At 38.1% G+C, this 10,865-nt stretch overlaps 3 protein-coding genes across 4 annotated transcripts in view; 1 reads left to right on the top strand and 2 right to left on the bottom strand.

Annotated features, from left to right (window-relative positions):
* The window catches only part of LOC107089804 (bicaudal D-related protein 2-like), a 15,321-nt gene extending 13,601 nt beyond the window's left edge, over positions 1-1,720 (bottom strand). For both annotated transcript variants that reach the window (XM_015382778.1, XM_015382779.1), the window contains exons 1-2: positions 1,587-1,720; positions 651-1,077 (exon numbers count right to left, since the gene is read on the bottom strand). In XM_015382778.1, the coding sequence (XP_015238264.1) occupies positions 651-896 (246 nt within the window). In that variant the 5' untranslated portion in view covers positions 897-1,077; positions 1,587-1,720. The remainder of the gene's footprint in view (positions 1-650; positions 1,078-1,586) is intronic.
* Positions 1,721-1,846: 126 nt separating this feature from the next.
* LOC107089806 (melanoma-derived growth regulatory protein-like) lies at positions 1,847-7,455 on the top strand. The gene is made up of 4 exons (XM_015382781.1): positions 1,847-2,278; positions 3,336-3,469; positions 6,903-7,013; positions 7,110-7,455. The coding sequence occupies exons 1-4, from the start codon at positions 2,161-2,163 to the stop codon at positions 7,131-7,133; spliced, it is 387 nt and encodes a 128-aa protein (XP_015238267.1). The 5' UTR covers positions 1,847-2,160; the 3' UTR covers positions 7,134-7,455.
* Positions 7,456-7,661: 206 nt separating this feature from the next.
* Positions 7,662-9,298, bottom strand: LOC107089805 (alpha-crystallin B chain-like). Its single transcript, XM_015382780.1, has 3 exons — positions 9,119-9,298; positions 8,813-8,935; positions 7,662-8,742 (listed from the first exon to the last, which is right to left on the bottom strand). The coding sequence occupies exons 1-3, from the start codon at positions 9,296-9,298 to the stop codon at positions 8,551-8,553; spliced, it is 495 nt and encodes a 164-aa protein (XP_015238266.1). The 3' UTR covers positions 7,662-8,550.
* Between the last annotated feature and the right edge of the window lie 1,567 nt (positions 9,299-10,865).

The following is a 10,865-nucleotide window of genomic DNA, read 5'->3' as shown; positions in this document are numbered from 1 at the left end:
TATATATATATATATATATATATATATATATATATATATATTCATAATTCATACCTCTACTGCCATGCCACATAATGACTGATTTGACAGAATTTAACCACAGCAGTTCATTTCCTGGGATATTTGTAAGGATCATATTTAAGGTTAGGCTTTAAACTTTGCCTTGTGCATTCTCTAATAATTTCTAAACTGTTATTGAGAAATTACGTTTTTGGAAATTGAATATTTGTGACTGTGCTTTATTACAATATGTTTTTAATCTGGACCCCGGGCAGACCAGCTGTTTGGAATGGCAAAAGCTAATGGGGATCCTTAATAAAATTACAAATGACAAACTCCTCAAAGTGATGAACCGTGACATCTCTCAACCTATTATTGATGATAATCATTTATTGTTTTCAGTGGAAAAATCTCCCAAGGATACCATGACACAATATAGCACATGGTATTTGCTGCAAGCTTTCATTCCAGACCCATTCCAGACAACAGGCATTGGATAACCAAAATATCTGTTTCTTTACTGGATGGATAAACCGTAATCTAATAATTGTATGACTACTAGACAAGCAGAATGAAATTAAGGTGGAATTTTCCTCTTTCATATTAAAGGTAAGACTTTAGTTTTTAAAGTTATTTTTTTATCCCCTTACCTCCACCTCTTTCTCTCTCTGCTGCAGAGTTTCTGCCAACTCTTCATTCTTCTCCAGCAAAGCCTGCCCAAGCTCTGCAGCCAGTATCAGGTCAGTCTCCATCGCTCCACCTTCATCCCCTCCTGACTGAGAGGATGATGTTGACTGCAGAGCAAAGGAGAGAGATACAGCAGAGGAAGAGGAGAGAGGAAAAAAGGAATCCTCCAGGCTTGGTGAGGGGAGGCTGTCTTTTCTTGGAGTGAACATGACGAAAACTTGCTGGCTTGTAGGGATTCGTTTGAAACCTCCACCCTTTGGCTATTGGATGTATTCTCCAGTGTCAAACAGGTGCAGGATGAACACCCATCCCTTTTGCTTTCATTTAGTTTCCCACTGTATTCCTCAAAGGACTGGGATCATTTAGAGCTTCTCCTTTTCAGACGGGAACCTGCCACAGCAAGATAACGATACAGAAAAACTTAGAATGGCTTGTTTTTTTCTGGCAATATTATCTATCTAATAAAATGACACAGGAAGAGCTTTTGTTTGACTGGTGATTCAGTTACTCAGACCAAAAAAACTTGCTCCTCGATTATCATTGTTCCTGCTCCCCTCCCTAAATTCCACAGACAATGTAAGCAGAGAGTTTCAGTCCTAAGCTGTAAGGAAATTAAAGTAAAGCTATTGGAAACATTGTGAAAAGACAATATTTTTAAGTTTAATTTTTCCCACACACTTCAGTGGAAGTGATGTTCTGATACAAATTTTATTCAAAACACCATTTCCCTCTGAGGTCATCCTGACAATTCTCTGACGTAAATCTCTTTTTTCCCCATAATTAATGCTTTAAACCAAAACATTTAGAGCAATCTAAAAAGTATTGTAGTTTTTCAACATATATCTATTCTAAATGAGAAATTATTCAGACTGAAGGAGGAAGTGTCAGGTCTCTCTTACCTGATGGTTCCCAGCACCTCCGGTGAGTGGAGCAGTCTTCCTGTTGGGTGTTGTGCGTTTGAGTCTGTGTGCCTGGGAGTATTTGCGCAAGAGAGGCTCAGCTGGTTTCCCTGGCAGTAGAGAGATATGTATGTAAATACAAGCCGAGGACCACACCTCCCTCTGAGTTACAAAGGTGTAAAGGAAACACACACAGGAGCAGATGCTGCTTGGACATCTAGTGGTTGAGGAGGGATATTAAGGTAAATTAACTTTTAGGAACTTCATGCCTTAAAGTTCAGCAGTCTATAGTTCAGCTACAGATGGATGAAAACTGATGAGCACACAAATATGGGTCTGTCAGCTGCAGCCCAATCCCCCTCCTCTTCCTCTTATCCTGTTTACCTGCTTAGGGCAATTCAAAGAGGCTCTCTGTTCATTTATGAGGAAGGGGGTAGGGAGAGTTCAGAAGAGAGGACAACTAACACCCCTCCTCCTTTCAGGAATCGGTAAACAGAAAAAAAGGAAATAAAAAGCTAAGCAGGACCCTCACCAATCATAAAACCAACTTTAGTAGGTGTTTCTACTTGCTGAAATGGCCTTCAAGCTCCTCTCTGCTCTGCCTGTGATACTATTCCTGGCAGCTTGTGAAGCTGGAAAACAGATGCCCAAACTATCAAACAAGAAACTCTGCGCTGACTCTGAATGCAGTCGTAAGTAACAACAGTTTCTATTTGTCCTTGCTTAGATTGCTAATTATATTATCTAATCACTGAAACGAACGAAAATAAATGTTGAGGTTTTATTTAAATAAACGTATGGATGAAATAGATACAGATGGATAAGATGACAATAATTCAAATCACCATTCAATTTCTAGGAAGATTATAATACAACTTCAAACCAACAAATATTTCTAAGAAATGTCATGGCCATGTTATTCTCATGTAGCATACAGACGATTACTGACTTGACATTTGTCAAAGCCAGTAATCAACAAACATGTCTGGGAAAACACAGACAGCTGTTTTAATACTTATATTAGGTCTCTACTACACCAAGGACTATTTAGAAGCATCTCACCTGAAATATTTCAAAGATCAAAAGTCTTCTTTTCGTATAAGAGCAAATCTTTGCATTTTATTTGGAAATCAAGTTCCTACAGTTCAGAGTAAGGTTTCAGAGGCACCAATTTAGAGTGCAATGTCGTTTAATGTTTTATACTTTCCCGTTGTGTGCTTGTCTTGATCCACTATTTTTATAATAAGGTCAAAGCCAGTGTAGCAACTATCAGTAAACATTACAGCATTTCATGCTACCCTTTGCTGACATGTTACATAAAGGTACACATTTGATTTTCCATCAGTACTTGGCACCTTCCCTCTCTACCAAAAATACCAATAATTACTTTAAAGACCATGGCAGCTGTGCGATGGATTGCTCTACCTCACAGACAATCTATGGAGTATTGTGAAAAAGAACAAAAGAGACACCAAAGACAAAGATCTAGATTAGCTTTAAAGCAAACACTTCTATAGAGAGAGCAACACCTAAGAATTAGGAACATACAGAGCACAGAATATGAGCATACGTTTAAGTGGGTCCACATATCCTTTCATTGGTCCACTGTTCTATGTCAACTGTCTGACAAAGGGGAGCCATATCCATTGTGATTTTCATACTTTTTTAAAGATTAATTATTAAAACAGACATAAAAGTCTTACAGAGTCATCAGAACCCAACCAAATATAAAATCTTATTTGTACACAGACCCAATCCTGATAGCCCGTGCGATACAGGACTACTACCCTGGAGACTGCAGGTTCATCCCCATCCAAAAAGGGCAGCTCGTCTATGTTTATGCAATGCTGAAGGACAGAGGGAATCTCTTCTGGGCTGGCAGTGTGAGTACAAAGAAATATGTCTATAATATGAGCTATACATTGCTGAGGAGATGTTTCCATACTTGTTGAACAGCACATTACAACCACAAAAAATACTGTATTTTACTGGAGTTTTATATGAACAATCAACAAAAAGTGTCTATATGTGTAAGATCCTTTGGTTGTAAGCCAGTGGACAAAGTTAAAATTTGGTCCTTTGTGAGAGCGTTGGATCAATAAATCCTCTCCAAGACAAGAACCTGAAAGTTTATTCATTCAGTGCAAGAGGACGACGCGTCACCTGAGTGCCAGTCAGCAGAAAAAATTAAACTACCCAAGTAAATTAAACTACCCAAGTAACAAAAAAAAGTTAAACGCAAAAAGGTGCTCTATTTACCTTTGTCTAGCAGTTAACATCAGGTAGCTGTGGAAAAAGTTTTAGCCTATATTAATGTTTTAGATGTTTGTCAGATTTGGGAATAAAAATGTAATTGTTTTCTTCTACTTATGCGCGGGCCGAGTTGCATTGGCAGCAGTCTTAGTAGAGACTCCCAGACTTCCTTTCCCCAGACACCTACTCCAGTTCCTCTTGGAGTACAGGGAGCTCCAAGGACAGCCAAGAAACACCTCCCGAGAGGATGTGCCTGGAAGACCAGGGGGTAGTTTTTGGACACATGTCTGGATGGCCTGAGCAGACTCCTCTAAATGTAGAGGAGAAGCAGCTTTAGTCTGAGCCTCTCTCTGTTAATCAAACTCATCCCCCTATCTGTAAGGTAGAGCCCAGCCACAACGTAAGTTGTACTGTAAGTCTTGACATGAAGGAGCCAGCAGAAGCACTTCATCCGAAAAGAAACAGAGACACTAAACCAGAACCGCTCCAGCCAATGGATGCACCTGTAAATCATGTCCATAGTGTCCAAGTTATGAGCAGGATCTGTGACAGAGGGCAGCCCTGGTGGAGTCCAACAGGCACCAGGAATAGGTCCAACTTAATGCTGACAATGCGGACCAACTTCTGGCTCTGCTTGAACAGAGACCAGATGGCCCCTAGTAAGAGGACAAAGGCCAGGTGCACTCCAGGTCAAAAAAACACACATAGAGCAGTTGTGCAAGCTCCCATGAATCCTTAAGCCCCTTCCAGAGGGTGTAGAACTGGTCCACTGTTCCACAGCCAGGAGGTAAACCGCATTGCTCTTCCTGAAGCCGATATTAAACAATCAGCTGGACTCTCCAAGACCCTGGCATAGGCATTGCCGCGGAGGCTGAGAAGTATGATCCATTGGGAGAAGTGGATTAAAAATGTATTCTGATAATTTATTAAAGTATTAGAATTCAAATATAGTTAATAAAAACTAGAAGTTTACCATCTGAATACCTCAAGACAGAAAGCAAATGGGGTTGTAGCAAGTTAGATACTTTGAGGAGATTTTAGGAGAGAGGTTGAGTTGAAAAGAAAACGGTGTACAGGTAGTAGGCTTCAAACTGTTGGGACAACAAACGGTTGCCTGCCTACAACCTTACACCCATATAAATAACTTGTATGTGGTAAGTTTGCTTAGCTGTAGCTGAAATGAGAAAGAATTATTTTTGATTAGATTCTAAAGCTTTTCGAGAAAAAACTTTTTGTCATTCTGTTTTGTTGTATTAGGGAATCATTAGCAAGCAAACAAAACCATTGAGTGTGAAGTTTGCTGCGATAAAGATATGGAAAGGCTTTTTTCTGCATTTAGATTCTGGTGTTAAAATGCTTGTTTGTTTTTCTTTGCTGCTTTGAATGTTTCATTCACAGGGTGCATCTATAACAGGTTCACCTTATTCATCCAGTGCCTAATGTCAACAATTACAGTAGCCAAGGACAACAAGTAAATGCTGGCAGCAAAAATCTTTCCACACAAAGCTTGCATGCAGGTTCCAGGTTGAGTCCACCATCAAGCTTGGTCCTAAGCTTTAAATCGAATTCTTATGCAAGAAAAAAATAAATGTTTTAACTTGATTACAGAGCAAGCAAAAATAATTTCCTATGTTTGTTTGAATATTTTATTGACAGAGTAAATAGGAAGTACAATTAAACTTGTTCAAGAAAATCCCTAAAAAGGGCAAAGACCACTCATACTGTTCAAGCGCATTTCTTTCTTCATACAAGCGAGCATTAAAAATTATGCTTGAAGAGCAAATCCACCACTAAAGTTTGATTCTAAAAAATATAAACAAATAAGCTTAGATAAACATTGAATACTTTATCTGTTGTTGAATGTGCTGAAAACAAAATCACACAAAAATTATCCAACTTTGATATAATGTCCTTAAAACAGTTCAAAATTAGGCTCAATGTTGCATGTGGCCTCTATGTGCCTGCATGACCTCCCTACAATGTCTGCACATGCTTCTGATGAGGATCCGCCAACTATTCAGTCTGTGTTGCAACGTGATGTTGGTGGATGAATCGACACATAATGTCTCAGATGTGCTTAATCAGATTCAGGTCTAGGGAACAGGCGGGCCAGTCCATAGCTTCAATACCTTTATCTTGCAGGAACTGCTGACAAACTCCAGCCACACGAAGTCTAGCATTGTCCTGCATTAGGAGGAACACAGGGCCAACCACACCAGCATATGGTCTCATGAGTGGTTTTGGTATTATTTGCAAAGTGAATTTGATAAAAATTAATTAATAATAAAGCTAAAAACAGAAGTCATCTCAGCAAACGTATCTGTAACTCATCAGAATCCCTATTTATTTCCATATAATCAGGCCGCTGTTCAAATAATAACTATAACAGCTTTATAGCCTGTTGAGAAGCCATTGAGATTTGAACAAATCACCAGAAGCAAGGATAAATATTTTTTCTTTAATTTCAATTGGCAACCCAGGTGGATTTTGAGACGCAGGTTACTGGTAAACTAACAAGTTTGATATATTCGAAAAATCTGTTTCTGTTGAGTTTTCCATCATCAAACATAGGGATATGTGTATCTAAGATACAGTGGAAGTCATTATCAAGTCACATCACCAACCAGCCATGTAGTGCTGATGGTCAATAACTCTTTGCTGTTTTGCTGTAGTTCAACAAACTAAAAAAGTCTCAAACTCAGACACTTTAGAGTGTGCTGAAAAAGTGTGTGTCAAAAAAACTCTAAATAATGTCACAGACTCTGCATAAAACTGACAACACCAAACACCAACACTGCAAAATTGCACTATGTATATTTAATGCTCTGAACTCTCAAATCAATGCGCTTTTTCTTTTTTTTTTTGCACCATGTTTTTTTTTCTGCCACACTGTTTACATTTGATCACTGCTGCACTTTTAGAAATGGAAATATCATGAGAGTTGTACAAAATGAAATTTCGTTTTATATGCACTCTGTGAATACAAAATGACAGTAAAAGTTGTCTAAGTCTAAGTGTGTAATGAAACATTTCAGAAGCACTTATCAAGTTATGTTACTGCAGGTACAAAACACGTATTATGGAGAACAGGAGGCTCGCATTGGTCACTTCCCCAGCAGCGTGGTGGAGGAAACATATGCCATCATGCCAGCTACCACTGAGGTTAAAACTACTGTGAGTAAACCAACATTTCTCTGCATATACACAAATAAGCGTATTTATTAGCTGAGACCTTCTTTTAATGTAACTTCTTTATTTATTTTTTTCCAGAACTGGGACTTCTACTGCAACTGATGCTGACTCAACACACACTTTCAAAAATCCACGCCCACAGTCACAAATGAGGGACTGCTTTTTGTAACGTCAAATCCATGTAAACTCCATTCTGCATCTAAAAAAAACATGAATCAAATAATAACTTGTAGGGTTGGAATAAAAGCTAGTATTATGGTAGTTTTTTAGGTAGATGTATAAAGTATATAGACTACTGATCCCTGAATTCCAGTTATTTTCTTCCTCACAGCTCTTCTCTCATTGATTACCTTTCTTGAGCAATACTTTTCTATCAAAATTAAATAGATAAATGTGAATTGCAATCATCTTGTCATTCTGCATCCTTATCTTAAATTGACTTGTTACAATTTCTAATTCATTCATCTGTTTAGTTTTGTTTATCATTCATTGCAATGAACTAGTGAAACCTAGATCGTAAAGAAGCTGTTTAATATCAACATACTTGTTTTGTTTTTCTTAATCAGTTCAAGATTGTGTCTAGGCCTCCTGGGTCTTTTATAATTTTCCAAGACAAGGTTAATTTAAGTGGCTGACATCTGACCAAATCATTTAGGAGTTAACATGATAACAATAAAAAGGTTTATTATTTTATAAATGACTTAATATTTGTCAGAAAAGTGAAAACAGTTTGACTCTTCAGTCTCCAACATTGGATGAAGTTATAATTTCAACAGGATAAGGGGACAAAAAAAATCCAAAACAACACAAGTTTGACTTTCAATATTTATTCTAAATAGTGTTTTCTGTGTTAATATGCCAGTGGTCCAAGCCAGTTTAATACTAACGCAAGTAGGTTGAGTTTACAAGTAAAAATAAACTCACTGTTCCATACAGTACATATAGACAAGATATCTGAAAATAAAATCCCCTCCTCTGTTTATTCTCTGAAACCTACTCCTCACTGCTCATTTTTCATCTGTCCTTTCAACTAGGCACAAACATGTCCCTAATTCCTTCTGTAGATTTATAAATGAAGCAAAAAAAACAATCAAGTGCTTCTACTGATGCTGCTCCTCACCTCTTACAGAAACCGAGCCATTGTCACATTGAAAACACAGCACCGTTGGCATTTCAGTATAAAAACTCACGATGTTAGCCTCAGACTTGAGATTTTAAAGCTGTCTTAACTCCCCCTGCACCCAACTGAGCAGACTGGCTTTCCAAAGGTTAGAGTTTAATCTCCATAAATGTTTTCGGTAAAATCTAGATAAATTACATGTTTTCCAGAAAGGAATATGATAAGAAAATGGATTCCTTTTTAGCTTAACATCAGCCGGTTAAACTTAAGTGAAATGTCAATTAGCAGGCTAGGGATCTATTTAAATTCCCTATTCTACTAAGAGAACTGAAATGCCAACACTTAAACAAATCTTAGTAAGTTAGTACTTTTTTTTACTTTTAGGGCAATCATTTTGCTCTACATTTTTTGTTTCTGTGTGCCGTCCTCAAAGGAGATGGGAATGCTGCGGTCTGCTCCTGGGGCTGACCGGGGCACCGTAATTGTCAGCACGCCATCAGACGACAGATTGGAGGTGATGTCAGCTGCTAACACTCCAGATGGGACCCTGTACTTCCTCAGGAACTCTCTGGACACAAAGCCGAGATCATCCTGAAAGTAGAATTAGTCGGTTAGAAAGGCTGCAGCTTGCAGTTTCTTCAGATCTCCAAGCTCTGCTGACCTGTCTGTTCTCGTGTTTGGCGAGCACTGTGATGAACTCGTCGCTGACATTAACTGACAACTCTTCAGGGGCGAAATGCTTCATGTCCAGATAAATAACAAAGCGGTCCTTTTCCATTCGCATCTGTGCAGACATTTATTAGAAGCAGCTGTTTTTATGTGAATGCATTCTCATGTCAAACACCTATGACAGCAACTTAAACAAGGAATTTCACAAACATCATTGGGAAAATTAAAGTTAATTACGTTAAGTAAGTCAAATTAATCAACTTAGTACCACTGAATGGCTAACTAAACAGCACTCTACCTCACTGTGTCCATTTTCTGGCCAGTTTAACCAGCGCATGAATGAAGGCCTCATCCAGGGGAAGTTCCAGGAGAAGGGTCCCATCAGTGGAAAGTCAGCGAGAGATTCTGCCAAAGAGAGCTCCGTAAACCGGCTTGGGAAGGCGCGCCGGTACCAAGAGTACTGAATGGGAATATCCATGGTTGGAGTCAGAAAAGGCTGGTCTGTTTGACTTAAGTTGGGTGCAGCTGAGCAGCCCTAAACTCCCTTTATAGGCCTTTCCTCCGAACTCACCCACTCCTCTCTAACCTCTTATGCCAACACTGGCAGCCAAACTGTGCCAACAGGCGGATTTTTCTAGAACAATGATGTCAACTGTTTTGTCCCTCCATCGCCCTGACTGTTTCCTGTCAGACTGTTGTCTCTCCCTCTCACCCTTGCACCATGTTTTTCTCTCTCCATCATGAGGGGACACTGACCGAGAAATATTGCTGATAGCTCCAAGCTTTTGACCCAGGAAATACCACTGCTCGATGTGTGAGACTTTGTTTGGTGAATAGCTTACAGAGTATTAGCCTGTGGTGCTCCATGTGCCAGAAGCTTAGATCTGTGTGTGGACTGAATGTAGGGTTGAATGGGAACTGATGAGTACGTATTGGACAGCATTAGATGAGACTTTATCTGCGTATCATTTTTCCATGAGCTCAGATTAAAATGATGAATCCTTTCCCATTGGTTGTGCCAATTGAGGGGTATTTGACCTCTTACAGCTTTTATCTATTTTCTTTCCTTAATTAAATGTTTTAGATCATGAAAAAGTTATAATAATTTCAAACATTGACAACCACAAACAGTATTTTTCAAATAATAAATATTAATGGGGAAAAAATAATAATCAAATAAGCAACAGTTCAACAATTTTAATGTTGCTGATCAATTTTAAATCTAAATGTCTTAAATCAGTCGTCAGTTTCATTCAGTCTAATTTGACATGCCACATTTAAGACAGTGGTGATTCCAGACTAAATTAAGCCTTTTTGTGTTTGTTTTTTCATGAGCGCACCAAAAAAAGAAGGATTAAAACAAAAAACAAACAAAAAAAATTTATGAAAGGGCAATAGTTAATCGTTTATACCAGGGGTAACAACATATTCCTTTAATTCCGCTGTTTTAGAGCATGGGTGCATCTAAAACCTACAGGGCAGTAGATCTTGAGGACCAGGGTTGGAGACCTCTGGTTTAGACTGGTTTGACTGCCATACTAGGTTCACAAAGTGACCAATGAGGGAGCTGGCTACATCTGAGGATCAACTGTGATTGGATTAATTGGTTTTCAGTGTGTTCAGGGACCAGAAGGGTCACAGAAAAGGTAAATGGAGAGGGTAAAATAAAAAGAAAATACAACGGACTTGAAAGCAGTGAAAAAAGAAAATGGTAATGGTACAAGGAATTACTTATTAGAGAGGATTACTTTCTTAAAGAATTTATGAATTGTGGCTTTTAAATCTCCATTTGTAAATAGGATTAAAAAATTTAATTGCAGCACTTAATAATGGATTCATGAATACAGTTTAAAACTCCTTATTAAAGTTCTACTTCACCTAATTAATTTGAAACGCTGGATTTTGTAATAGTATGTTTGAAATGTTACATTTGAAACGGCTGTTTTTCTTTTTCATTGACTCTCCTGGTCATCCATAGGCATATATATATATATATATATATATATATATATATATATATATATATATATATATATATATATATA

Source organism: Cyprinodon variegatus, unplaced genomic scaffold (genome assembly GCF_000732505.1).
Source record: "Cyprinodon variegatus isolate N-32 unplaced genomic scaffold, C_variegatus-1.0 Scaffold267, whole genome shotgun sequence".
Lineage (NCBI taxonomy): Eukaryota > Metazoa > Chordata > Actinopteri > Cyprinodontiformes > Cyprinodontidae > Cyprinodon > Cyprinodon variegatus.
This window is presented reverse-complemented; position numbering and strand designations above follow the sequence as displayed.